Consider the following 23,320-nt stretch of genomic DNA (forward strand, 5'->3'; position numbering starts at 1 on the left):
GGTTCTATCTTCTACTTCTTGACTTCTACTTCCTACATCCAATTTATGAGCTATGGTATGTGCATATTTAATCCACAAGTGTCTTTGAACTGATCTCTATATATAAAACTTTTTTACTTAAATTTTTATGAAAGTTAAATTTTATAAATAAAATCAATTTATGGAGATGTTAATAGACGAAATTTGAAACAAATGACAGGTCTAAATGAAAAGTCAAAAAAAAAAAATTATATATTTTTTAAAAACATAAACTTAGTTATTTTTATTATTATTATATTGGACTTTTCATCACCTTGCAAGGAAAGCAAAGGCAACATGGGTAAAAGTCATTGTTTTGAGTGAAAAGAGTAATGGTAAGGCGCTTTATTTTCATAATTTGGCAAAAAGTGAGAAGCACTCTTCTAAAGTAAACTCTTTGGCTTAGTTTGGTCCCATCAGGAAAAAAGCGCTTTGATATTGAAATGCCAAGGGGTTAAGAATAAAGCACATGCTTTGAGCCAAGTTCACTTATTATTCCATTTGGATTAGGAAATTAAAGTTTGATGAAAAGATGGAAAGAGAATAATTAAAAAGAAAAAGAAAAAAAGAAATTTTTAAAGATAATTTACTATTTTATTTTTATTTTTATGGCCAATCATTTTTTTTGTAATTATTTCCAAATTCCAAATAAAATTAGAATAAAATAAATATAAATATTTTACCAAAAATATATCATATCTAGTAAAAATGTGGTAAAGGGTAGCATTGTCTTTTTAATTTAAATTTAAATTTAAATTAATGACTACAAGACAAAATACAAAGGGTAAAGGAGAATTGCCACTGGAGAAAACAAATTCCCCAAGGTAGAGGTTTGGATGTGAAGATTAATTAAGTGAAGTAGATATCTTAATTTGGTAATCAAATATTAAGATAAAATTAGTTGGCTTTGATAATGAAACTACCCACTGGGGTATATCCGTATATAAGATATATATGCCACTCCTCAACCTGCTCCACTTAATATGCCACTCTTCTCTGTCACCGTCTTGCCATTTCTAGGATTCCGTTTTTTTTTTTTTTTTTTGTATTTATTTTTATTTTTCTATAATATCACATAAAGAAGAAGATCCTTGTTTCTCACACATTTCAAGTCTCTAATAGTTGTTCTTTTGACTTTCTTTAGAATAATCTTGATAGTGAGAAACCAGGCCTCGATGGAGAGGCAAAGGAGTTTCTCCTTCAAACCCACGAGGTTATTGTTGTTTTCTTTCACCATCTTTTCTGCTATAATCTTCTTATGCTTCTTCTCCATTTGGGTCATGACTGCAGTCCCTTCAAACGCTCGAGTCCAGTTCAGTGAACCCCTGGTCAATTTGGTTCCCACGCCTGTAAATGTTGAGACCTTGTCTGGGTTTAGTCGGAAAAACTCGGGGGATGGTGTGAAAAAACCAATCGTTATTGATGCCCATTTGAGGAAACGTGAAAATGCATCTGGGTCTGCAAGGATTTCAGTTTTCGAGGGGATTCAGAGGAGGGACAACGAGTCTGAAGTTTCAGATGAGGATACAAACAAGAATGGAGCTGTAGACGGTAATTTCACGACTGGGCAAGAGAGTGTTTCTAATAGTACTTCATTTGAGAAGATTGAAGTTCATACCGATCAGAGGATTGAAGAGAAGAAGAATAGAGAGTGCGCTCTTTGGAAAGGGAGGTGGGTTTTTGATGAGAGCTATCCTTTGTACACAAATCAGTCATGCCCCTTCATAGATGAAGGATTTGATTGTGGGGGTAATGGAAGATTGGATAAAGACTACATGAAATGGAGATGGCAGCCACAAGATTGTGACATTCCAAGGTACTGTCTCACTCACTCAACTTGTATATAAACTTTATTTAAATATGCAATTTTCAGTTTGTATATGATGAATGTATTAGCCTTTATGATATAATTTAGAGAACAGAAAGCATTGAATTTTCAAGATCTGGATTTTTGGTGTGGGAATGTGTTTTATAGGTTCAATGCATCAAGAATGTTGGAATTAATCAGAGGGAAAAGACTAGTTTTTGTAGGCGATTCCATTAATAGGAATCAATGGGAATCCATGCTGTGTTTGTTATTTGGAGCTGCCAAGGATCCAAAGAAGGTCTATGAGAGGCATGGGCGGAAAATTACCAAGGAAAAGGGGAATTATAGTTTCAAATTTGTGGTAATTTCACAGAACTATTTTCATTCTTTTGGGTATTTTCTAGTTTTGATGTTAGATGATTCTTTTACAGGATTATAAATGTACAGTTGAATACTATGTAAGCCATTTCTTAGTTCATGAGGGAAAGGCAAGGGTAGGGCAGAAGCGGGTGCAAACCCTGCGAATTGATTCAATTGATAGAGGCTCATCCAGATGGAGAGGAGCTGATATTGTGGTTTTCAACACTGCACATTGGTGGTCACATTTCAAAACCAAAGCTGGGTGAGTTCCCATTCTTGATCTATTTTTGGCTTGAGGCCTATGCTGATTCACTTTGTTTCGAGAAAATATCGGTTTACATTTGCTAGTAAGCAACATTATTCAATTCCAATGTACATGTTCTGTAATGCAGTGTCCATGGCTGTTGTTAAAAGCAATAGATTGATTGTTTTTGGTTGCTTTCAATGTGTGGGGATGGCTTGCATAAAGCATGTCTCCCATCTAACAAACATATTTACTTGGATTTTTGAGATTCCAAAAAATTTGTGGTTCAAGTCTTTTGCTGGACAATTTTGCAAATCTCACATGAGGTACATTCTATCTTTTTAGAAGGGTAATGATAAAAAAAGGTTATGTTTATAGAACATGAGCTCCTAGCTACGGGATTCATGGATTCATTGTGTTCATGGTTTGGGCATGAACACATGCTTAAGCATTCTGAATTTCAGAATGAATGTTGTGTTATGGTTTTTAACTTCCAGATTATAACAGGGTCAACTACTACCAGGAGGGCAATCAAGTTTATGCCCGTCTTGATGTTCTGACGGCTTTCAGAAAGGCTTTGACGACCTGGGCATCATGGGTCGACAAGTATATCAATCCAGGCAAAACTAGAGTTTTCTTTCGAAGTTCAGCACCTTCTTATTTCAGGTTGGGTGTTATTCACAATTCCAGAAGCTAGAATCACTATTTCTCTTTTCCTTTTGCACTTGATATCGGCTGATGAGGGTGAATTTGGTATACTGAGCAGGGGAGGCCAATGGAATTCGGGTGGGCATTGCAAGGAAGCCACTCAACCTCTCAATGAAACCTTCAATTTTGATTACCCAGAAAAGAGCATAATCGCAGAAGAGGTTATAAAGCAGATGAAAACTCCAGTCACTTTCTTGAACATAACTAGTTTATCACAGTATAGGATAGATGGCCATCCATCCATTTTCGGAAGAAAACCAGAGAAGGCCTACTCGTCAAGCATCCAAGACTGCAGCCATTGGTGTCTTCCTGGGGTCCCTGATACCTGGAATGAATTGTTGTATTTTCATTTGCAATCTACAAGAAAGAAGAGATTTAGAGAGTAAATTCATCAGCATTCGACAGATATTCTTTCATTCCCTTTCACCTGATGGTCTTTCAGGCTAATGTGTACAAATGTAAAATGCTCTTGTCGAGGTTTGTTCTTTGAACAAAGAGAAATTCACCATTCCATGCAATTGCTTTCAAACTCTGGAATATCAAGTATTCTGTCAATATCAATACAATAAGAGTAATCTCTTTAAGTGAGATTAATAAAATAATGAATAACAGACGGTGATGCATTTCTCTACGAACTTCCGTTCAAAAATGCAAAATTTCAAACCTCCTGTATCACCATCACATTGTTCAACATAGCTGGTGAGGTCTTATTCCTGGTGTGTATTGTAGGGAGTTGCCATCAATATTTCTAGCTTATTTGCCTGAAGCGTCTTATATTTTATATGCATATATAATGCTGGAATGACTTAATAAAATGCATTTGCGCGTGAAGAGAGCTGCAGTTTTCCTGATGGGATTAGGAAGACTTGGACAAAATATATGGAGATGATACTGAAAAATGGCCACAAGTAGTATGTACATCCAAAACCCGTCTCTGGTATGTCAATGGGACTGGTGTTTCTTTGCTCGACCTTGAGATACTGCTGAATCATCTCTTTTGGAAGCCTCAGGTTTTCGAGCCCATGCAGGAGCTTGATCAGGTCCATAACGATAATCATAGAAGAGCTCCTCACCAGCTTCTATATGCTCCTTAGCAAAGATGCCAACTCGATGATCTCCGGCCACCAGCATTACCTGAACAAGGTAATAGGTCAGCTCAACCAAGGGAACTGGAAAAACATGGTGCCAAAACCGATTAAGAAAAAAAAGTGAGTTGTTGAAAGTGTCTACCTTTGCATAGCAGTTGGGGTTTGATGAGTGGTTTGCAAACTTCAGCTTATCTCCCTTGCGGTAAGCATCAAGTACATACTGCAAAGAGAGGCAGAGGCAGGTGCTCAGAGTTAATAAAAAAAATGGAAAAGATAAACAAATGATATAAAAATATGAAAAAGATGATAATTGATCTATTAAATAAATAAAATAATATAAATGAAAGGATAAAAAATGATGAGGAAGAAATATTTCTTAAGAATTCGATGACTAAAACAGGAAAAGGGATTAAGATGATAAAAAATGACTTGAGAGGATAATTTAGGGATAAAATCGATAAAGAACTAAAGCTGTAATATTCTTAAAAAAGGTCTAAAAAAATGAAGGCGTAAGATGGGTTCTTGTTTTGAACCAAACACCCTACTCCCGAAAGAAAAAAAATAAAATTATATACCCTCCTGTGTTTGTCTTGAGGACTAGTTGATGGGGATAAATTTGTTTCAGGGATCCTCCTTGAGGGATAAATTTCCCAGAAGAACAGAAAACTTAGGAATTGGAGAATGAGTGCCATCACTCAAAACTGGAAGGCAGGTTCAAAGATAATTTGTTTGGCCATATTAGGGACATTTTGAACACCACAGAAACTACAAGATAAAACCCCTCCATGTCTTTGTAAAATCCCTACTATTTTGCTTAAATCCACCAACAAAAAAGCTACATATTGAGATAGCAATTTGTTCTAATGATTTTTTTGGTACATTTGCATGTCTCAAAACAAGATGTAAGCTCAAATTTATAAAGAAGAAAACCTCAAACCCTCATGTTTATTGTGGAGGGTGACTTGCCTGATCGTTCAAGTCAAAAAGAAAGGATGAGTTTGCACGATCATAAATCTTCCCACGCTTATCTGCTTCTCGGTGGGAGATCAATTCACCAGTATATTCTCCAAGATAATCATTTTTGTTGACAGAGTTCTGAAATCACATTATCCAATTAATTAAAGGAGACAAAACAATTATGGAGAAACAAAAAGGCACAAGGTCTTCCCACCTTTAGAAAGGCTCCCCATCCAGCAACATCAGACTTTGCCAATAGGATCTGAAGTTGAGGTACAAAACCATGGTGCTCCATTAAAAACAGTCCAAACATCTATTTGACAAATAAAAAACCCAGAAATGCTCACCCTCTGCTGTTGCCTTAAAAGGAGCCTCATGTTCCCACATTGACCATCTCCTCGTTTGGGAGGCTCACCTAGTGAACCATCTCCACAACTGCACAAGGTACAAAATATTCACAAAAAGCTAAGACTGATGAGAGGAACTCTCCTACACAATGAGATGGGAACCAGATCACTTGTTTCCAACCGAAACCCAACATTATTAAACCTGGAGCAGGGCTGAATTTACCAACTTCATTTGTGCCTTATGTTGTTACAATCATATTCATTCAAGTCCAGCTTATCTTAATTTTAAACCTGGAGCACAGCTTAATTTTATTTTTATATGAATTGGTCAGAAAGAAAGGCCTTTGGTGTAAGTATAAATGGTAATTGGAAATTCACTAGTAATGAGCAATGAACTTGAATTGAAACCTAGAGCTCCTTTAGTGAGGAGATTAAGTTGTAAGTATATCCTTACAAAAAATTCAATTCTTGACAGGTTAAATTTGTAAACAAGTTAACTACCATTCCCCAAAACTAAGCATACAAACTACCCAACATATAAAGATAACTACGGTAACATCAAATCAAAATCCCACAGGTAAGAGATATGAAGCTTATAGTCTAGAAATTGCACGAATGAAAAAGCTCCATCAGGAGTTCAAGAATTTGGTCAAGGATGGGTAAATACAGAAATCCTTGTCAGAATCCTAGAGGAGATTACTACTCTTCTCATATGAGTATCTAAAAAGTTGATGAATTTGGATTAGATGCTCAGCACTATGAAAAACTTACCAAATCGATTTCACAATGATTAATAGTTTAGTGTGCATGAAGATGAGAAGAATTTAAGAAACCAGACGAATTCCATCCAACTCACCAAATAAGAGTATCATTATGAAACTCATTACCTAACCCAGCAATTCCGACAAACATCAGGGTCACATTCACGACCAGCAGCAAAGCAAGGGCATTGCCTACTTCTGCATTGACTCTTTGCACAGTGGCATCCCCTGAACCGATTTTTGCAGCTTTTGGAGCACCTGAAGATTTAATAACTACTTGAGTAAACCAAAACCTTTTAATTTTCTTCAGGTCATCAAAATGCAATAAATACAATTTTTAGTCATCAAGAAACAACCCAGGCATATAAACAACATATTTACCCTCTCTTTAGAACAAACTGTTCATTTGTAAACTTCTTAGTAAGTATAAAGTGAACCTAGGAGGACCCACCTAATGACCTCAAATGTCAGCCTTATCCCAACTATTTGGGATTGGCTGCTTTCATTTCACCACTTCAAGTCATATGATTCTACCATTTACTGGTTAAAATTAACATAAAAACATCCTAACACTAGCTCTATGTACTTTAGTTACTTCACCCCTTAACCACTTAAGAGGATAGTTTAACATACCCACAATATTTTTCACAGCAAGTTCCATTACTTTGACAGGGGCATTCCTTCCCACACATAGACAGGCATCCGCATGGTGTGTACTGCTTACAAGACTGGTTTTTCCCGTCTGCAATTCTTTTCCAAATTGATGGATGGCCAGCTGACTTCCAAGAATACTTTAGCTTCCGTGTTCTGCCCCTTCTACGGAATAGTCGTGATCTTGTTGGCATCTCTTGCTCCTGAAACAACATTAATGAATCAATTAATGTGTAGGTTCTGTATAGCAGCTCAGCATTCTAGTGGCAAACTCAATATTCTATTTGATTTCTCTGAAGATTCACCTACAGTGAATTTCGAGGTGTATAGATTTGTCTAGAACCATGACTCTTCCACCAAGAAAACTGAGGTCAAGTAAATGTAGGACATGGAACTCCATTTGAGGGTAACCTAACCAAAATAACGTTTCCATCTTCCAATGTTGAAATGATGGTAATTCAAAAGGTAAATTTGGCCAGGTTGTTGATGCTGAGTGAGTAAACCTTGATGCATGTATCTCCCAGCATAGGCTTAATCTCCCTTTTATATATATATATTTAATTTAATTTAATTAAAATTTTTTATGCTTCACATAATTCAAAATATAAAACAATTGGTGCATAGAGCCATACATTTAAAAATGTTATGCTGTTTAAAGATTTCAAAACTAAAAACTGGGTGTGTTATGAGCTTATACTATATATTACAAAATCCTTTAGTTTGCCTGTCAGCCAACAAGAGGCACCACAAATTGAAAATAGGAAAGAAGCTGTCTCCTAGCTTAGCTGGTAACCTCTGTCAGAGGTTGTACCACAGGCCTGCTATCAAGTTTCTACCTGTGCTGAAAACACCTTGTTTGGCTACCTGCCTTAGAGAACAAAACACAAGAAAATGCGAAAAAAAAAAAAAACTGTAATGCTAACCGTATAATCTGCATCGCCTCTCCCATTGTCCTCCAAAAATGAACTAGGTACAACAGCAGATCTATGAAGCATTGCAGATCCATCATCATACATATAACTGGATACTTCAATGCAAGTCTTCAGGCCAGAAAGTAGGTTCCTGGCTATGAGGCAACTGCAACATGTGAGCATTAAGAAATAAGCACAGAGATAATAAACAAAGATAAGAGTATTTCATCTGTGAATAAATAATGCATGTCTGCAAATTGTTCATAAATCCTAATCCAAACTTGTTGTCAAGATTCCTGCCAAAATGGAATATGCATTGCACATCTTAAAATGACATAATCGGCAAAAAAATATGCATCTATATAGTACACCTAGACATGTTCATTAAATAAAAATGGAGTTGCCCCTTGTATTCCTTCATTTGCAACAACCATTTTTCAATTAATTTGAATTTCACATGCTCAATTTCAAATGTAAAAGAAGGAATCATGCAAGGGAAAGGTCAACATGAAACTGAGATCCTTATACCTGTTCCTCCCATATATCTCTATTCCCTTCAAGTATAGTTCTTTTTCAAAAGGTTTCCATTCACAGCTGCTTAAGATCCCTTCAACTCCTGAGGACTTGGATGACTGCTTCAATCCAGGTGTTTCCTTGACAGCATCTACTTCATCTCCAGTATTGTCCTCAGTCTCATCAGAGGAAACATGACTAGGACAAATAACTTTATTTGGCATATGTTCAGCAGATTCATTTAAGGCACAGTTGGTGGTCATTTGAAGTTCTTTTTTATTGGGTATGCCAATCTCCAGGTACTTATTTTTGTCATTGGAAATGTTATCCAAAACTGGTTGACCTTCACTAGTCACAATAACTACATCCAAGGCAGATAGTTTCTTCTGTTTCTTACTAGAAGAGCCTTGGATATCATCAGAAACCAAGGTTGAGTCCCCTAGCACTGTATTTGTGCATTTTGAGACCTTGCGCTTCCCCAGACTTTCATAGTGACCCATTTCCATGACAGATGCATCAGAGTTTAAACCTCCAGCAGCGACTTCTGAACTAAAAACAGTTTCTGAAGTAACAGCTAGTGTTTTTGCAGCAATGCATCTTTCATCAGGTAAAATGTCCGTATTGTCATTGCCACTAGGCTCTTCAACATTGGAGGACGCTGGAATACTGTCCTTCTCTTCTGACACTGTTGTTTCTATCCTTTGTAAGGAACTAATAACGGAACCCTCTGGCAAGTCTTTGACAACTCTTAACTGCAAGAAATTGAAGGAGAAATTATTACTTCACAATGCCTAAGCAGAAGCAGCAACAATGTATGCTAAAAAATTACATAAATAATAAAGAGGAGAATTACAAGGGCAAATGAACCAATAAATGCATTCAATGACATGATTTATCTGATACAACATAATTCCTTCAAGGGAAAAAAATATATAGTTCTTAGTACATGTATTAATAAATTATAAAAGAGCTTGTTTCAAGCCCAAAGAAAAGTAGAAGAATATTTCCAAAGTTTTTTTTTTAATACACAAAAATTTAGTCAAATTTTATGAACATAAAACATAAAAATTACACTTCAATCCTTTAACCAAAGGATACCGAGTACATGGTTGTGGTTTCCACATTTACCAAAGGTGTGAATGAACAAAGAATTTATATAAATATGCACACAGGAGTCTGTGAGAACACATGTCACACAAACACAGAGAAAGCTTAAGAGCAAATTAATGCACTAAAATCAGTATGTTTATGGTCAACATTTCAGTACTTCTGGGTTGCTTGCATAGCTTGAAGTTCCATATAAAAAAATATTGCCAAACAGAAACAGGTAAACTAAGGAACTAGGTTATATACTTCTTTTGTATTTTATTTAGGCCCAAGAAGAAATGGAGTACAAAAATCATGAAGAAAGGTTAGAAGTAAATTAACCCACACATTCAACACACTTATCGTCAACACTTCAGTACTTCAGATGTATCACCTTCTAGGGCTGTCTGCATGTTTTGAAGTTTTATATAACTATAAGAGAAATCTTGTTAAACAAATACAATAAACTATGGAACTTGACAGGCAGTTCTTTTATATTTAACTTGGGCCCAAGGTACAATTGAGTTTAAAACTCTACATGAGAAATCTTGTTAAACAGATACAACCAAATCAAGAAACTTACTTAGGTGGATCTTTTAGATTTAATTTATGCCCACAGGACAATGGAGTTCAAAACTCATGAAATTTAGCATCTCAAGAACAACCAAAACAAAATCCTTACCCGAAGGTAACACTGGTCACTGCAAGGTTTCCCATCCTCTTCAAACTCGGAACTGTTCAACTGTTTTTCAGTCTGTTAGGCAAAGTCTATTACTTCATCAGCCACTGAAGTAAACTTCACATTGGCGGAGTGGGAAAGAGGAGGGGGAGAGAGAGAAAACAGGATTACTACTTACAGGGTTTATTGGACTTTGTGAACAGCCATGCAGTCGGCAGTCAAATACCTGTTGGATGGATGCAAGCATATTAGCATGAAAGCAGACACAATCTAAAGATGATATTGAACACAGGAAAGCTAGGAGAAATATAAGGCCAGAAATGTGAAGTACCAAGCAACGGCGACAAAAAAGATTATCAAAAGAATCTAAAGCTGCACCAAGGCTCTTGTCCAGTAATATGCTCCTTTCAGACCAACTTTCCCCAGAACCTTTTAAGCTTTTGTCATGTTTGTCCTGATACTTCTCCCTGAGTATGTTGCACCGATCCTGAATATCTCAAAATGCAAAAACATCCCTCATGAATAAACAAGATGCTGGCAACAAAATAAAAATGGCGCAGATGTAAACCATGCATGACAATATTCTAATGATTGGAATGGAAACACCAAGAATCCTCCAAAACATACAGGATAGCATCCTATATATGAAGTCAGATCACCTGAATTTCAGAATTGCTGCCTCCAATGTACTGGCTCACAAGGTCAAGTACTTCCTCACTAAGCCCATGCTCTTTAAAGGCCATCCTGCAAAGGCAGTCAGAGTAATGAATCCTGAGTAACAAACACCTTCAGAGCCCCAATTTAGCCCCAATTTACCTCTTGTGCTCCGGCTAATTCAAAGTTGATATTGGGAGTACAAAAATATATATATAATTCTATGCAATGTCAATTTTTACACTTTGATCAGCTTAACTGCCTTATTGAGTCCACTCTCTTGCAGCTGTTTCTGTTTGCAGATTCTGTTTTCATTGGTGCAGGATTTCTAAGCACAAAGGCAATTTCCAAAAGGCAGGTTTTTCCATGTTGACGGCACTATAGGCGTACTGGTAAAGATCTTGGCTCTTGATGAGTTATTTAAGGAGAGGTAAAATTAATCCTAACTGGTGTTGCATGCCCCAAGGGATGGGGAGAGTGATGATCATCATTTGTTAAATTGCTTGGTAGACCAGGTGTGATCAGTGTTTTCCCTTGTCTTTTTGGGGTTCATTGGGTTCTTCTAAAATTGTGAAGCTAAAACTGGCCAGTTCATGTGGTAAGTTTGTGAAGAGGGAGAAGAAGGGTGTTGAGGGTAGTCCCCTCATGTATTGCTTGGGAACTAGTGAAGGAGCATAACCAAAGGATGTTCAAGAGCATTGAGTTAAGGCAAGAAGCTTAAGGATAGGGTGTTGCACTCACTTTTTTTTGGGATAATGCCGGCCTACCTGACTCTAGAAGATCCTTCCAGGACTTTGTTGTTAGCTTGGAGGGGGTTTAGAAATAGGTTGCTGCTATATTGTATTTCCTTTCAATATTTTGTTTCCTTTTCTTTTTTCCTGTGCTCTGTACATGCTGCATGTACTAGGACAGTGCTCCATTGTGCACCTTTCTATAAAATCTCTTTTGCTTACTTCAAAAACATCAAAGTGAAAGATCAATCATGATGACATACAACATAATATCAGGGAAGAGACTCCAGAACAAATCTTATTTTAAACTGCAAAACAAAAATCATACCATTTCAGGTGAAAAAAAAAGGAAAAGAAAAGAAGCAAAGGCAATTACAGTCAAGTGCATGCCTATCAAGAAAGTGATAAATAGACCTTATCAAGAACCCCAATTACATCAATTTGTTTGAGCAGGAGAAGAAGAATGTTTGGCTTCCGAAAGGGATCTCGATGTGTCGGAAGGCAGCTTTAGGAGGTTACTAACCTTTAGTAAGTGTTTGGGACTCCCAGTGGAAGGTTGTGAAAAGGAAATTATGGAGCTCTTTCGAAGGCTAGAGCTTCGAAAGAAAGGGAAGAAAGGAAAAGGCTTGAGGCAGGGGATGAAAAAGAGTCTGTTGCTTGGCTCTAAGTCCAAGAGGGAGCTTCGCAACCTACAATGCTTGGTGAACTACAATTCAGTCTCGGGTGTTGGGAGGAGGACGGATAAGAGTTTTGGGAAGTTATTCAGCTGTTGTCAATGAAGGTTCAAATCCTTTTGTGGAATATAAGAGGGGTTATTGAGGGGGAAAAATGCAAAGTTATTAAAGCTCTAATTCACTCGCACTCAGCTGATTGAGTTTGCCTTTGAGAAACTAAGGTGCATCAAATGTCAACCCCCTTGGTGAGGAGCTTGGGGGTGGGGAGGTTTCTAGCCTGGGGAGCAGTAGAGGCTAGAAGTCAGGCAGGGGGACATCTTGGTTTTTGGGACACACGGGTGCTAGAGCTCATTGATACGGAAGTAGGTGCTTTCTCAGTTTCCTATCATTTCAGAAATTGTGAGGACAACTTTTCTTGTTTGTTTACAGGGGTTTATGGTCTTGTGCTGAATGAAGAGAGGGAGAATTTTTGGAATGAATTGGGAGACATCAGAGGGCTTTGGAATGATCCTTGGTGTGTGGGCGGGGATTTCAACGTTGTGAGATTCTTGGGGGAAAGGAGAAACTGCCAATGTGTTTCAGCCTCTATGAGGCGCTTCTCTGAGGTCATTGATGATTTGGATCTAAAAGATTAGCCACTGTCGGGGGGGCGCCCTTACTTGGACGGGTGGGTTAAATAATGGTTCGACTTCTAGGCTTGATCGCTTTTTGGTCTCTGAAGACTGGGAGAATCACTTCAGCGGATTGTGTCAGTAAATTCTCCCAAGACCAGTCTCTGATCATTCTCCCATTCTGCTTGATGGAGGCGGGGTGAGGACAGGAAAAATTCATTTTCGTTTTGAAAACATGTGGCTGAAAGTGGACGGCTTTAAAGAGTTGATCAGGGGCTGGTGGGAAGGTTATATTGTTCAGGGGTCCTTTAGCCACATTTTAGCTGTTAAACTCAGTACTCCAAAACATAATCTTAAAGCTTGGAATAGGGAGGTGTTTGGAAATGTTTCTAACAAGAAGGTTGCTGCATTATCTCAGCTTGGTATTTGGGATGCTCAAGAAAGGGAAAGATCTCTCTTCGTTGAGGAAAGGGAGATTAGAAGAGGGGTAGTGGAGGACTTCAAATATTGGGCAGATTTGGAGGAGATTTCTTGGAGACAAAAGTCAAGGGAACTGTGGCTACAAGAGGGGGATAAGAACACCAGTTTTTTTCACAAGGTAGCCAATGCTAGAAGAAGAAGAAATTTTCTGGCCAAGCTAAGGGTGAATGGTGTCTTGTTAACTGAGGAGGTGGATATTAAAGAACGTGTGGCAATTGCCTTTCAAAGTATCCTCTCAGATTCAGGGAATGGAGACCTCCCATTAGTGGGCTGGACTTTGCTTCTTTACCTAGCCTTGAAGCTCAAGCTTTGGAGGTTCCTTTCACTGAGGAGGAGGTCTTTGCTGCCCTTTCTTGCTCGAATGGGGATAAAGCTCCTGGGCCAAATGGCTTTTCCATGGCCTTTTGGCAGGTTTGTTGGGATGTGGTGAAAAAGGAAGTGATGGGTTTTTTGCGGAGTTTCACGAGTTTGGGACTTTCCAAAGGAGCTTAAATGCCATCTTTATTGTCTTGGTTCCAAAGAAGGGGGAAACATAAGATCTTAAGGACTTCAGGCCAGTTAGCTTGGTAGGAAGCTTATATAAGCTTCTAGCTAAGGTCCTAGCCATTTGCCTCACAAAGGTGGTGGGGAACTTAGTGTCGGTTTTTCAACATGCTTTTGTGGCAGGGAGACAAATTTTGGATGCTTTTTTGATTGCAAATGAAGCCATTGATTCTAGAATGAAAGCCAACTTGAGAGGGGTCATTTGTAAGTTGGATATCGAAAAGGCCTATGACCATGTAAACTGGAACTTTATTCTTGCAATGTTGGAAAAGGTGGGTTTGGTTTTAAGTGGATTAGCTGGGTTAGACGGTGCATCATTACAGCCAGGTTCTCGGTTTTGGCCAACAGGTCCCCCTCAGACTTCTTTCAAAGTTCTAGGGGCTTACGACAAGATGACCCATTGTCTCCTTATTTATTCATCTTGGTAATGGAGACTTTTTCTCTCATTCTTATGAAGGCAAAGGAGGGAGGGTTCATAAATGGCTTTCAAGTTAAGGGAAGAGCAGGAGAGGGGGTGGAGATTTCCCACTTGTTGTTTGCGGACGATACCCTCATTTTTTGTGATGCTAGGAAGGAAGTCCTTGAGTACTTGAGTTGGATTCTAATGTGGTTTGAGGCTATGTCAGGCCTAAAGATTAATTTGGAGAAAAGTGAGCCCATTGGGGAAGTCTTAAACTTAGAGGATCTTGTTGGGGCTTTAGGTTGCAAGGAGGGTTTCCTCCCTTCTACCTATCTAGGACTTCCGCTGGGAGCCCCTTTCAAGTCCTCTAGGGTTTTGGATGGGGTGGAAGAGAGATTTTGAAAAAAATTAGCGTTGTGGAAGAGGTAGTATTGGAAGGTTAACCCTAGTGAAGAGCACTTTGTCCAGTCTGCCGATTTACTTTATGCCTCTCTTTGTCATTCCAAGGAGAGTAGCCACTAGATTAGAGAAGATTCAAATAAACTTTTTGTGGAGAGGAGGTGCCTTAGAACAAAAGCTGCACTTGGTCAGATGGGCTATTGTTCAGTTGGACAAATAGCAAGGTGAATTGGGCATTAGAGATTTAACCTTTCTCAATGAGGCTCTCTTAGGCAAGTGGTCTTGGAGATTTGCAAGTGAAAGGGACCCTCTCTGGAAACAGGTGATTGTGGGTGTATGGGCAAGTTGAGGGGGGATGGTGTTCTAAAGTTGTTAGGGAAGGACATGGTGTGGAAGGGTATCAAAGGCAGATGGGAGATGTTCAAAACAAGAACCGGGTTTATAGTTGAGGTTGGGAACAGGGTGATGTTTTGGAAGGACAAGTGGTGTGGAGATTCATCCTTGAGGGAGTCATTTCCTGAGCTTTATTCCATAGCCTCCTCTAAAGATGCTTGGGTAAGTGACCTTTGGGAAGATGGTGGCTGGAGTCCTAGGTTCACTGGGCAATTGCATGATTGGGAACTAGAGGAGGTGCAAGCCTTCTTGGGGAGATTGTCAGCACACCCCTTGTCTGTGGAGATTGATGATACCATAGTTTGGTTGCCTACAAAGGATGGTGCTTTCTTTGTTAAGTCCTTTTACTCCTCCTTGGCTGATAGGAGAGTGGAACCGTTCCCCCACAATATTGTTTGGAATTCTTGGGTGCCCCTAAGAATTAGCTTCTTTGCTTGGGAAGCAACTTGGGCCAAGATTTTGACTTTGGATCAACTCAAAAAGAGGGGTTGGAGGATTCCTAATAGATGTTACTTGTGTAAGGAAGAAGAAGAAACTAGTGACCATATTCTCATCCATTGTTCGAAAGCTCATTTGTTGTGGCAGTTGATCTTTGCACTTTTTGGCATTCAGTGGGTGTTGAGTTGTTCAGTTAGAGAGGTCCTTATGAGTTGGCACGAGTCCTTTGTGGGTAAAAAGAGGAAGAAGGCTTGGAAGGCTGCTCTGTTGTGTATGTTTTGGGCTTTATGGCGGGAGAGAAATAGGAGGGCCTTTGACAACTTTGAAAGCACGGATCAAACAATTAAAATTTCTTTTTTTGTATCTTTTTTGGGATTGAGTTAGATTGTACATTGAGGGCGGTTTTTTTTATCATTGTTAGACTTTGTGGATTGGGTAGGCTCACGATAGGTGCGGTGGCGGGTTTTTGTGTCTTCACGCCTTTTTGTCCTTTTTCTTCGTATATGACGTGTATACTTTCTTTCCTTTAATACAATATTCTTATTTACCTATCAAAAAAAAATAAAAATCAATTTGTTTGACATATCTTTTAACTTCAAATATTTTAAATTCTTTTGGAGAAAAGCAGCTTGAACTTCCACTGTACACTTGTGGAGTGATAATATCATAGAAACAAGAATGTTATAATGCAAATGCTTGGAAGAGAAGTGGAATATAACTTTTTAATTATGAAATTGCAAAAATATAGTTATTTTTATGATAGGATTTGAAACACCACCATCTGTAGCATGCTTGTCTTTTCATATATGAATAAGTCTCCTTTTGAAACTTTAGCATCGTTGTTAGATTTACCATAAAATACGATCTTCGCTCTCAGAAAATTCATGCTTCTCTTCCTCAGGTTCTGGAATATCTTCTTCACTGTCACTACAGATCAATGCTTCGCTACCATGCTGATCATAGTAAATCCGTCTTCGCCCAACCACTGACTGGTCTTCAGCCATTCTTTGATTTCTGTGCTGTGAAAGGAAAACTTCAGAAAATGAAGGAAAACAAAACCAACATCTGAAGAAGAAGAGAGAAGAAAATCTGAGTAACAGCAAATTTAATTCCAGATGTGGTAGAAGTTTAAAGTCAAAAGATCAGTATATTGCTACATGCTAAAAGCATAAAATACCCAAATAATATCTATATATGTTGAAACTATTCAACCAAATTTCTCCATTTATTCTCCAGCCCCAAATCAAGATAAAATTTGTCAATGAACAAATTAAATATTTAATAATTTATTTGGCAATGAGAATAGAAATGAAGGGTGTCTTTCCACTTGCATCTGTATTGAATGTGTCTTAATTCATTAGCCTTATCCCCTGCAGTTGAATAACTACTGAGAATGTGATGTTAAAAGCAGAACTTCATTCATGACCTTATACATGCATCATTTAAATTTTAAAGCTATCATAAGGATTGGTTATTTTTGTCTCTAAATTAGTTAAAATTTTATTTAGAAGGGAATGAAAATGGAGCATTTAACATATAAGCATAACTGATGCGTTCAAAAACAAAATATGCTGATGGGAAGAATTTAAACTCTCATCACCTGTCCAAAAATATCCAACTAGTATAAGGTGGTATCTTCTCAACATATGGAAGCTTGGTACTTGTCGAGGATACAACTTCTTGGCTGTTAGCATAGTCTTTGTCTCCTGATCCCTGAGGAAAACCACTAAACTTGAAGAGAGGATTTTCAGCTCTCAAAGAAAGCATACTTCCCGGCCCATTCCCCTCTATGAGCAACACATCCTTTTTTGATGTTGCTGGCACAAGCTGAGAAATATGATTTTGTAGCTGCTTTCCATTCTTCTCAAGTTTTTCCTGTGCAATGAATGATCAGTATTGGACATGTACTTGCACATAAAACCCAAATTCAAGTAATATGGCATCAAGTAATATATAAAACCAAATTCAAAACCATTGCCACAATTATTTGGGTCAACATCAGGTAAGGAGAAACTAATCCCTTGCAGTCTGCCTAAGGCCCTAAGCATTAGACTCCATGCATAAGAGGTTATGTTTAATATTGTGACAAATATTCTTATGAAAACATTTGCAGATAGATATATCGATCCAAGCCCTTTTGGTGTTGAATGCAAAACCTAAGACTACCAACTGAACAATACTTTTTGTGCTTATATGACTTGAGAACCAATTTAGTATTTGATTGTTTATTTAATTTAGTTTAAATTTTTACATGCCCCTCCAATGTGCTATGATCATACAATTCAATGTGCTTTAAGTAACTTACTCTTATTGAAACGACTCTCTCTGCTTGAATCTGCTTTTTCAGGTGATTTATTTTAGACGATAAAGTAACCAAGGGTTCGCCACTTGCCTGTTCTCCACTTGACTTCTGTCAATGTATAAAGCAGAATCATCAGATATCAATTCCAGCAGCATCCCAAAGTGTAATCCATTTCCAAATCAAGAAATGCATAAATCAATATCAATTAGGGCAATGATGGAAACACACATAATGTTTATAATCAAACAATTATATATAATTTAAAATATAAACTATTCTTTTCTCTCCCAATTGTCTGTTTGGTAGCTATGAAACCCAGGGGAAAGAAGAGGATTTTGAACCTTATATCTTTTGTTACTTCAATTCCCAGAGGAAATTTAAAAATAAAAAATAAAAAATCAACTCATGCATAATTATAAAGTCAAACATCAGATATATCATCTCCAGCAGCATCTCACAGTCATCCATTCCCAAAAGCAAGAAATGCATGTATCTAAATTAATCAGGGTGCATAATTATAAAGTCAAACATCAGATATATCATCTCCAGCAGCATCTCACAGTCATCCATTCCCAAAAGCAAGAAATGCATGTATCTAAATTAATCAGGGTGATGTCAGAGATACAGGAATTGAAACCTTACATTCTCCATTGTTCCAATTCCAGAGAAATGGACAAAATGAAAAAATCAACCTATTGGTAAAATTACAAAGCAGAATTATCAGATATATCACTTCCAGCAGAAACTCACGGTCATCCATTTCCAAAATCAAGATATACATAAGTCCAAATCAATCAGGGTTATGACAGAAACACACATTGTTTTTGGTCGAACAATTGTACACAATTTAACAATCCATACCGTTTCCTTTTTTCTTTTGATTTTATTTTTCCCTTTTTCCCCAATCCGGAGGAACTGAAAAGGAATCCAAACCTTACATTCTTCCTTGTTTCAATTCCATGGGAACTGATATAGAGAAAAGAAAAAATATATCAACTTTTTAAGCATTTGGCTTCGTTACTTCTACTGTTTCCTTAATAACCAATCATCAGGAAACGCGAAACTCGAAGTTCCTTTTATTTTCCTTTTTCCCACAGTTTTCTCCACAGCCAAACAGAGTCTGAATTTCCAGGAATACGAATTACTGAATTCTAACAAACCAAAAGGTCACGCATCCAATCTGACAACATGCACCGTATTAAAAACCGAATCATCACAGAAATTTCAATCCGATGAATGAAAGGAAGGATCAAAGCAACTGAAGTACTGAGATATCATATCATGACCAATTAAAAAATCGAAAAAAAAGATTTAGAGAGAGAAAAAGGCGAAGCTAGAGAGAGAGAGAAACTGACTCTGAATCTCAAAGCGGAGTCGCTCGATTTGGAGACCATCGCTGCTCCGCGACTGCGATTCGATTGAGAGATACAGAGAGAGTGGAAAGCTGAAGAAATAGGCGAAATGCGCGAACGGACGCTGATTTGGACGAGGACCGGAGATGATCCCGTGGACACGTGACCACGGGATGGTCGTAGTGCAACCACTATAACGAAGTCACGTGGCCGTAAACTAGCATGCTGTGACGTGGCAGAATTTTAGTCGAGGAGGCACGTTTTTCTGCTACGGGGTATGCGTAGGATATAGTGAAGTTATATAACCATCTAAGAGATTACATTAAATAATATGTTTTTAAAATTTTAGAATATTTATTTTGTGCATTAATTGATCGGAGTTAATTGATTTATCATGTAGATAAGAAATGTTAAGGTATGATGTTAATTTGGAAAAAAAATTAAATGAGTTTCATGAACTAATTCAAAATTTTGAAATATAAATATTAATTAAAAAATTATTTAATTATAGGATTTGGAAATATCATCTTGTTTTCTTTTCTCAAGAAGACAAATATCCAAAGCATTATTGTTTGAAAACTGTTTTTAAAAACGTTTTTCAATTTGAGCACCACAAAAATAAATTTTTTTTTGCTTTTACATCTAGATTAGAAATTGCACAGAGCCCAGAAATGTGCAGGCCGAAGCTTCGTTATTCTAAACATGATTCAAATCAGCAGAATCCAATCACAAAGAAAAAAAGGTCAGGCAAGCCAAACACAACCAAAAAGAAGAAAAAGAATGTTTGATGCAGTTCAACTAAGTGTTTCAGAAACCATATATATATACTACATAATTGTGAGTTTGAGATCAGTCTCTAAGGCCGTGTTTGTTTCCCGGGAACCAAACATGCCCGAAATCTCTCTTTCAGGTGAATTTCCACGCTGAAAGGGAATGAATAGGAGTTCCTTTCCACCCAACAATGAGGCACTTCCCATCCTTTTCAAGACTGCAACAACTCCCACAAGCAAACCGCTTAATAATCAAGCTAGCTTGATACAAGGACGCCTCGCTGAACTCCATTTCCACCATTCCGAACCTTGAGAAGAAGGCCCTCCATACATCCATCTTCACATTTCTTACAACCCTCTCCTCGCCCTCAGCTGCAATCATGTTTCTGATCCCCTCACCGAAAAACATGGCCTCCGTTATCATTCTGTATTGGCTCTTAGTAGTACTACCCATACAAACCTCCAAGCAGTGGAAGAATGCGCTGTAGAAGAACAGTGCCTCTATGAAACGGGTCACGAATGAAGGTGAATTGTGGTTCGCTTCGACTTCAGTGACCACCATTATTGATGGGCTGAGCTTTTTAATCACTCTCATTAGAACGTCCAGGTAATCAGGCCTTGGGATCATTGATCTCAGCACCAAGGGCGCGTACACGGCCACAACTTCTTCGGCTTCTACCGCCAAGAGTTCTTCCTTCAGTTCCTTCATCTCTGTAACGAAAACGACATTGAATGAAAATGGCAGGTTGAGAGACTTCGCGAAGCTTTCTAATCTCTTCCCGGTCTCCTCCACATGGTTTTTGTCCATTGTTGTAACAGCAGTTATCTTGAGGAGAGAAACGGGGGATTCGTCTCGGTCTGCAAGGGCCTGCATCAACACCGTCCACTGAACGCCGCTCCGGATTGCAAGATCGACCAAATGGATCTTACCAGATAAAGCGACATGTTCTACTATCGCTTGTATTCCGGTGAATTGTGTTACTTGGATGAAGGGAAGGTCTTGGTGGCAGGCAATGGACGCAAGGTTGGTGGCGAATCCCAAGTCGATTAGATCCTTTCTTCCATTTCCAAGGTTGGTGGCGAATCCCAAGTCGATTAGATCCTTTCTTCCATTTCCTTTGAATCCTTTAAAGTGGCCTGTTTCTCGATCGATTTTCTCGCGAAGAGCTTTGGCGAAGTAGAACACGATTCTCTCAACTGGGTTGCCTGTGTCTGATGCAATCCATTCACACCGGGTGAGAAATCTGCTTGCGCGTTCAAACTGTTGGCAGCCTACCTTTTCTGCGGCAGATAGAAGGAAGTGGACAAGCTCCACGTCCTTGGTTTCTTCTTGGGACAGCCCCATGAGAGCAAAGCCGAAAGGGTGCATATGGAGAGTGAAATCATCACCCCTTTGGCTTGAAAACTCCACATACCGAGCTCCTGCCACTCTCATGACTTCTTCAGTGGATAGTCTCTGGCGTTCCGCATTAATCTCATTGCTTATATTGCTCAAGTTTTCCCTCTTCAACTTCTTGACACCACCTCCGTAGTTGTTGAGCAGCTCCAAAGATGACAGAGAAAATGGATATGGCTTTTCCCTGTTGGGTTCATGAAGAGGTTCCTTGATTCCTGCTTGGAAATCTTCAAGCTTTTTGCTCTCCTGGATTGGTTGAATCGGTGTCGAAACAGTATCGAATTGTAACTCATCAAGCGCCCAATGGTTTGATCTGGGCGATTGTTGCTGCTGCTGCTGAGCTTTAGAGAAATGGGCTCTTTTGTCAGGAATGCTCTCTTGGAAAAGACCGTACTGAGAACAGAGAGATTCAAATTCTTCCCAGTCTTCAATTCCAAAGAGATGGTCTTGTTTTCCTTTGCCGGAGTTATCTTTCTCATACCCTTCAAGAGTGCCATACCCCCCTTGAATTCCATTGAACTCAAACGGCTCAAAAGAGAACAACGCCTCCGCCATCTCTCTGCAGAAACAGAGCTAGCAAACTAACCAGTATAGTTAATCAGGGAAATAATCTGAATTTGGGCCTGTTACTTTAGTCATAGAAATGACCAAAACATTACAGAGGATTACAATTAGATGGCGATATTTTCGATGCAACCAAGTAGGCCTGCAGCCATGAAAGACATCTGGAAAATGAAAGTTGAATCTCTGCAACAAGTAGTAATATCGACATATTTAGAAAACATATTTGATGGCGTTTTCATAGTAAGGTCCAAAAGAAACAGTCCATCGAGCAGCCATATCGTGAAATATTCAATCCAGGATCTCCTTAAGAATTTCAGCCCAACAAAGATTAAAGAAATTGAATGGAGAAGAGATATATGTAAGATCCAAATGAGTAGCTCCAAAAGAGCAGAAGGACAAGGTCTTTGGAATATGCTATGAAGGGCTGTAACAGGGGAACAAAATGGGGCTTTTGTGGTTGGATTGACATGGACACACCAATTTTCCGCACAAAATAATGAAATAGCCTTGGCGCTGCCATATAGTTTATGGTGTTACGTCTGGTGGAAAACTCCAGCACATTTGTTCAATAATAGTGACTTTTCTTTGTCCATTTGGGTGAGTCGTTTGTTGAGTTTTATTGGTACTGAAATTATTTTAAAGTGACTTTGACAATTAAGACTCTTAATTAATAAGTTAGAATAATTTTATTATATTTATAATAAATTCTTTAATTTGTCACACAAAAAATTAAGGTGTTTTCAGGAACAATTAAATAACTATTTTTGAGAACGGTTTTTTATTCTCTAGAAAAAAAAACAAAAAAAATATGTTTAATATTTTAAAAATTATTTTCTATTTTCTATTCTTAAAAATAGAATATATGATATTTTTCGAGAGCATACTTTATTTGTTTTAAGTTGCTTTCACTTGTTTTATGTGAGTTATTTTAAACAATAATTATATGAGAATGATTAAAAATAAATAAGTAGATATAAAGATTATGTTTAAATTATATTTAAGAACATTAAAAACAAGTTAAAAATATTTCAAGTTTTAAATATACTTTTATTTTACAAAACATCAAAGAATAAATTTTAAAAACTATTCTCAAAAATTATTTTTTGGAATTGCTTTCAAAAATAGATACCACACAAGACCTAATATTCTTTTATTATCATATTGATGAAAGCCTAAGGAGTGTATATCTCACAATAAAGATTCTCACATTGAAATAAACATTCCTGATAATGATTCCTTCCACATTAATATAACAAAAATAATAATTTTTATGGAATTTTTTAACTTAGCTTAGTTTTTTAGGTTATGTTTATCGAAAAATAATAAGGAAAGAAAAAAAATATAAAGAAAAATGATTTTTTATATTTAGTTGTCTTATGAAAAATATTAAAGAAAATAAAATATAATTAAAATAAGTTAAAAATTGATATATTTTAAAATTATTTAATCTTTATGTAGATGAATTAAAATAAGTAAAAAAATG

The 23,320-nt window shown here is 37.6% G+C and overlaps 3 protein-coding genes across 6 annotated transcripts; 1 reads left to right on the forward strand and 2 right to left on the reverse strand.

Annotated features, from left to right (window-relative positions):
• The first annotated feature begins 1,006 nt into the window (after window positions 1-1,006).
• On the forward strand, window positions 1,007-3,655 carry LOC100260535 (protein trichome birefringence-like 6). Its single transcript, XM_010653945.3, has 5 exons — window positions 1,007-1,834; window positions 1,994-2,186; window positions 2,257-2,447; window positions 2,937-3,095; window positions 3,196-3,655. Exons 1-5 carry the CDS (start codon window positions 1,194-1,196, stop codon window positions 3,521-3,523), a joined length of 1,512 nt encoding a protein of 503 aa, XP_010652247.1. The 5' UTR covers window positions 1,007-1,193; the 3' UTR covers window positions 3,524-3,655.
• Window positions 3,616-19,374, reverse strand: LOC100255466 (histone-lysine N-methyltransferase EZA1). Of its 4 annotated transcripts, none has more exons than XM_002270569.4 (17): window positions 19,111-19,374; window positions 17,759-17,863; window positions 17,054-17,328; window positions 16,306-16,467; window positions 10,790-10,874; window positions 10,462-10,617; window positions 10,309-10,356; window positions 10,134-10,205; window positions 8,381-9,117; window positions 7,865-8,018; window positions 6,924-7,144; window positions 6,417-6,548; window positions 5,530-5,617; window positions 5,397-5,444; window positions 5,192-5,320; window positions 4,368-4,445; window positions 3,616-4,271 (listed from the first exon to the last, which is right to left on the reverse strand). In XM_002270569.4, exons 1-17 carry the CDS (start codon window positions 19,147-19,149, stop codon window positions 4,080-4,082), a joined length of 2,721 nt encoding a protein of 906 aa, XP_002270605.1. In that variant the 5' UTR covers window positions 19,150-19,374; the 3' UTR covers window positions 3,616-4,079. The 4 variants fall into 4 exon arrangements, with proteins under 4 accessions (XP_002270605.1, XP_010652244.1, XP_010652245.1 ...); XM_010653942.3 differs by having other exon boundaries at window positions 10,134-10,193; window positions 19,111-19,292; XM_010653943.2 differs by lacking the exons at window positions 17,759-17,863; window positions 19,111-19,374 and having other exon boundaries at window positions 16,306-16,472; window positions 17,054-17,155.
• A 405-nt stretch (window positions 19,375-19,779) lies between these two features.
• On the reverse strand, window positions 19,780-22,387 carry LOC100250283 (DELLA protein RGL1). The gene has a single exon (XM_010654232.3). The coding sequence runs from the start codon at window positions 21,826-21,828 to the stop codon at window positions 20,014-20,016; it is 1,815 nt and encodes a 604-aa protein (XP_010652534.1). The 5' UTR covers window positions 21,829-22,387; the 3' UTR covers window positions 19,780-20,013.
• Window positions 22,388-23,320: the final 933 nt, after the last annotated feature.

This window comes from Vitis vinifera, chromosome 7 (assembly GCF_030704535.1).
Source record: "Vitis vinifera cultivar Pinot Noir 40024 chromosome 7, ASM3070453v1".
Taxonomy (NCBI): domain Eukaryota; kingdom Viridiplantae; phylum Streptophyta; class Magnoliopsida; order Vitales; family Vitaceae; genus Vitis; species Vitis vinifera.

Bases quoted from the DNA above. Each gene is read 5' to 3' on its own strand.
- LOC100250283 (XM_010654232.3), bottom strand. From the start codon at position 21,828: ATGGCGGAGGCGTTGTTCTCTTTTGAGCCGTTTGAGTTCAATGGAATT.
- LOC100255466 (XM_002270569.4), bottom strand. From the start codon at position 19,149: ATGGTCTCCAAATCGAGCGACTCCGCTTTGAGATTCAGA. The intron at 7,145-7,864 runs GTTAGCATTACA...ATGTTGTTTCAG, and splicing joins GAGGCGATGCAGATTATACG to GAGCAAGAGATGCCAACAAG. The intron at 6,549-6,923 runs GTATGTTAAACT...TTAAATCTTCAG, and splicing joins TGCTGTGAAAAATATTGTGG to GTGCTCCAAAAGCTGCAAAA.
- LOC100260535 (XM_010653945.3), top strand. From the start codon at position 1,194: ATGGAGAGGCAAAGGAGTTTCTCCTTCAAACCCACGAGGTTATTGTTG. The intron at 1,835-1,993 runs GTACTGTCTCAC...TGTGTTTTATAG, and splicing joins CAAGATTGTGACATTCCAAG to GTTCAATGCATCAAGAATGT. The intron at 3,096-3,195 runs GTTGGGTGTTAT...TATACTGAGCAG, and splicing joins TCAGCACCTTCTTATTTCAG to GGGAGGCCAATGGAATTCGG.